The sequence below is a fragment of the Polypterus senegalus genome, chromosome 3, assembly GCF_016835505.1.
Source record: "Polypterus senegalus isolate Bchr_013 chromosome 3, ASM1683550v1, whole genome shotgun sequence".
Classification (NCBI taxonomy): Eukaryota; Metazoa; Chordata; class Cladistia; order Polypteriformes; family Polypteridae; genus Polypterus; species Polypterus senegalus.
The window spans coordinates 67307291-67312104 of NC_053156.1; the positions used below are offsets into that span (position 1 = coordinate 67307291).

At 36.3% G+C, this 4814-nt stretch overlaps 1 protein-coding gene across 2 annotated transcripts in view; it reads left to right on the forward strand.

Moving 5' to 3' along the window:
* The window catches only part of taf6 (TAF6 RNA polymerase II, TATA box binding protein (TBP)-associated factor), a 37340-nt gene extending 33026 nt beyond the window's left edge, over positions 1 to 4314 (forward strand). For both annotated transcript variants that reach the window (XM_039747427.1, XM_039747428.1), the window contains exons 14-15: positions 2661 to 2864; positions 2986 to 4314. In XM_039747427.1, the coding sequence (XP_039603361.1) occupies positions 2661 to 2864; positions 2986 to 3342 (561 nt within the window). In that variant the 3' untranslated portion in view covers positions 3343 to 4314. The remainder of the gene's footprint in view (positions 1 to 2660; positions 2865 to 2985) is intronic.
* The last annotated feature ends 500 nt before the right edge of the window (positions 4315 to 4814 follow it).

The window sequence follows — 4814 nt, forward strand, 5'->3', positions numbered from 1 at the left end:
CTAATAGTAATAGCAATGTTTTTGATAGGACATAACTAGTGGGAAGCAAAATGTGTGATCAGGAGAGCAGGCTGTGCAACTTAAACATCACGTTTGCTCTAAAGAGCATAAAAATGCTTTAAAGGAGGTGAAGTCATCTGCAGAAGTGACAGAGTACTCAGCAATGCTAGCTTTATTATATTTCAAAAAATATTTCAATCTCCAAAAATTGAACAATGCAAACTTCTAGGTTAGAATGTATGTGGCGATCTTCATTTCTACTTCAGATGTATGCTAAAAGCAACTTTTAACCTTTTAAGGGCTCTGCAAGTCCTTCAGTGGTTTACTAAGTAATTATACTTACTAAATAAATGTTTAAAATTATTTAATTTTTTGATTAGAAACATTTATAAAGATCTATTGTATATGAAGGCGTATGTCAAGTTTTGATTATATACATGCCACTTTTAAAAACAAAATTGGCCACCCTTTTATAGATAAATACTGCTCTGGTGTGCGTAGTATTTAAATATTCAAAACAAGAATTTAAGTATGCACAATTAATTTCCACATCACCAAGATGCAAAGAAATCTCAGTACAGCAGATCACATCAATAACCCTGAACTAGGAAGGTAACTCAGTACAGATATGAAGTAAAGGGTAAAAGCAGCAGCTCTCTAACCAGTAATCGTAATTTTGCACATTTTCTACAAGCTAGTATGCATGTGTACCATTGTGCCTGGAATGATTCTTTATAAAACTCAGATTAAAAAAAAAACTTTACAGTGAAGCCATATTGATTATATTAACAAAATTTTATATATAAACTTATTTTTCAAGAATTTTCTCAAACAAAACTTTATATATAAACTTATTTTTCAATAATTTTCTCAGACTTTCATCAATGTTCTTACCATTTGCTCAGCACTATAGGACTAAAACCAACTTGCCAGCATCAGCTCACTACTATTACATTTTTTAATCCAGTGCTACAAAAAAAAAAAAAAAAAAGTGAGTTAGGTCCCACAGGAATACAGACCTATATTCTACAGCACCAATACAGTCCATTGAAGAGCAGAAGAACGAAGAGCTGAAAATAAGGGCTTTCAAAACTACTCTTTACTTCAGGTACCAAAAGTGTAAAACCTCTAGTGCCATACTGCTTTAAAAATTGATTTTTTTGGTACTTTTTCAGTACCAGAATACCACAAAACCCTAATTTTGTGGTAAGTGAAGTTCATCCTTTGGTTGCTGTTTTTAAAAATGGGGCATCACTCTGCTCTGACATTCTCAAGGAACTGCCCCGATCTTCCATGTAATGCTGAAGTACAGTATGTGTTCACCAGGATTCATCACAATATGTTGTAATTTCAACCTTTATGGTGGGATCTTACAGCTGCCTCACACCTGATCTCTTAAACTGATTCGACTCTGACTGCATGTCCCTTACCTCTTGCAAGGCACAGGAAAAGCTTTTAGGATGTCATAGTTGAACTCATCCCACATCTCTATTGCTTCTGTTAGTCATTCCCAGTACAAAGTGATCGGTCTGCAACAATGAAAGGTTCTCCTGAAAGATATAGGTCTTTACATTTAAAATTTAACAGCGAAGAACTGCTTGAACAGCATGCTCAAGTTGACTTAATTATAGTATATACTAAGTACAGAAATAGAAATCAATCAAAAAGAGAATGACTTTTAAAATCAGAGAATATTATTGGCCAGGTTTGTCACTAAATTAGCTACACTCTCCCCCTATCTCATCTAGTCACTTTTTAAACAACAATGCAATATCTGATTCATATTGTAAGGTTTCTAAACTCTTTTGGGACTCCCCCAATGGGATGACACGCTGAAGTGCGTCCCGAATTGTAACATAGTTTATCATTTGTCGGGGTAACCACGAGCTTCCAATGCTGTGGCAGCTTGCAGCTAAAGCAGTTCCAAGTCTATTGCCAACTCGCTATAAGCGCTTGCCATCGATGGATGATGGAAGAAACATTATAAATGCAGGGAACAGGATTATTTGGCCAATAACCTGGCCACGACCCTGCCTGATTGATATGTCTCTGTATAGGAGAGCGGTAGATCCCATTACAATAAATAACCGTGCTGTTCCTGTTTCAAGCTGAATAAAGTTGCTTTTGCTAAAGTACTTAGACTCAGCCTCTTGTTTTGGGGTGCAAGACAGGGACTCGCACATCACAATATGTATAATTTTAAATGTTGTTTGTATCCCAGTACCCATTTCATTATGTTTATTCATGCTTTGGGAAGTTTTGTTACCTTTCATCAAGTCTATACCTTGTCTTTTTTGTTCAAGATTGACATTAAGCATCTTTGCTTTCTGTAGAGTATATTAGGCTCTTTAGATCAGCATCTTCATTCTCTTCATGGAGAGATAAATAGTGTAAAATACTGTCTCTTGGCCACATATTTTTTAAATACTTGAGTCATCATATGTAGACATAAAAACACTGGCATAGAATGAATAAAAAATATCTAAGCATAGTTCAAAACAAGCAAACCCCAGTAGAATAAGTACGTACGACACATAGACAAATGCAGGTTAAATTATGAAAATCTAAATGCTGATGTGATCTAATAGATGAGCTCATTATCCAGTCTTTTTGCATTTGCACCCCCTCGTGACTAATCATTCACTTTTTTTGTACTGCAGCCAAGACCCACTTTGACTTTGTCACAAGGTGGTCAGCCTTCCAGTACTTCAAGGACTCCTAGCATCATCAAAATGCCAAACTCCATCACTCTACCCATGCAGACACTTGTCTCTGCTCGACCGTCAACTTCTACCCAGCCATCTCCCCCACCCACCAAGTTTATTGTGATGTCATCAAGTTCGGGTAGTTCATCCACCCAGCAGGTAAGGATAATGCTGCGCACTGAAGGGGTTAAAGTAGGTGTCTTGACTCACTAGCTCTTTGAGAGAAGAATCAATCATTACCATGCTAACCATTGACTCACCCATATTTGTCTCTTTGCAGGTTATCACGTTAAGCAGTGCGCAGTCTGCACCAACCAGCACATCCCCTGTAACCACAACTGTGCCCAGTCTACAGCCGCTAGTCAAACTGGAGCCTGGAGGGTCACAAGGAACTGGAAATGCTGTGACAGTAGGGAGTGGGGTCTCCCGCACAGTACAAAAATACATTGTTGTTTCTTTGCCATCTGCTGCTGATGGCAAATCTCAGAACACAATGGGTCAACACCAGCTGTCACCATCATCCAGTGCTGCACTGGAGGCAAATGCTGTGGGATCTTTGAACAATGCAGTCACAGTCAAGCTGGAAAGACCAGAAAGCCCAAGCAATGGAAACCAGTCTCCACAGCCTTCTCATTGACAGGCGGACATTGATTTTGAGTAGAGGGCTAACGTGACTTCCTTAAAGCATCAAAGCTTTGCATTCTATTTCTCGCTTTTTTTTTTTTTATTAAAGTATGCTGTGTTTTTATTTGCCTTGCATCTTTCTACCTCCTGCATGAATATGACAAATGTCTTAACATGATGTTTTAAAGTATAAAGGCTCCAGCTCCCAGTTACAATAGAACAGAAAATGCTTATTGAAAAGGGTGGTTGATATGTTGAGCACCAGTAACTAAATTAATCCAAGACCATCACCGTCAACGATATGTTTTTTTTGGAAGTGGGCATGTGCTGTATGTGAGTTAAAGCGTTTAAATACTATGATATCTATTTATTAACTTCCCAGATTTCAGTGAGTTGAAAATTTTAATCAAGTGCAAAAGTATAGGCACTTGCTTCAATAATTTAGTTCAAGTTCAGTCTAATCTGGAGGTTGTGTTGCTTGAACAAACAACTTAACTAATATATGCCTTCAGGTTGGATATAACATTCTGAAAAATCAAAGGAAATAATTTGACCACAAGAAAAGGTAAGGATGACAAAACTGTTTCATTCCTGGTAAAAAAAAAAATGAAAAATCGTAACTACACTTCTTAATACTAGACAAAACTAGAATACTAGAACTAGAATTGTCCTCATATACAGTGTTATGCTGCAGGTTTACGGGGGTACCTTGCATTGAAGTGTTGTTAGAATCTGAGACTAGGAAGTTAAATGTGAATGACTGTCTTAATTTGGAATTACAAGGTAGAAATACTTATTGTGACATTTCATAATTGGCTTCTTGAATTACTTCAGTGCAGCATAGGTGCTAATGATATAATGGTCTATTTTAAAGGGAATCAAACATTTACTGTATTAATGTGGCTTATTTCCTCTTTATTATCACATGTAAAGTGATAGAAACCTAGTGAAATACCCTTTTGAAGCATAAAGAAGAAAAAATATATATTTTTTGATTCCTTATTTATATGTATAGTAATTCTGAGCACAAAGATGCCATTCTAACAAACACAAAAACACTGTAGTAGTCTCCTCTCTAAATTAGTATAGTATAAAAATTAGGTTCCTCAGCTTAGCCAAAGCAGATTTCACAATAAAGTAAAAAATTACCAATAATCATGCAGTGTTACAATGTAAAAGGCCAAGTAACACTGTTTTTTCCTTCAGTATTTTGTGCAAATTATAGCTGTGTCTTAGCATATACAGTATTGTGTTGTTTAGAAGTTCAATAATAAATACCTGATTGTACTATAAAGACCGTTTTTGACAAAGGTGTTGTCCAGAAAAGCCTTTCAAAAAGATACTAAGGGAGTTTGGTGAGCCAGAAACACGATGGGAGAGTATTTATTTATTTTTAAGTACATGTAAAAACAAATCTTTTAAAATGACTGCATCTCCTCATCAAGCAGAGTGGAATGTTGACAACCACAAAACTTGTAGGATCAG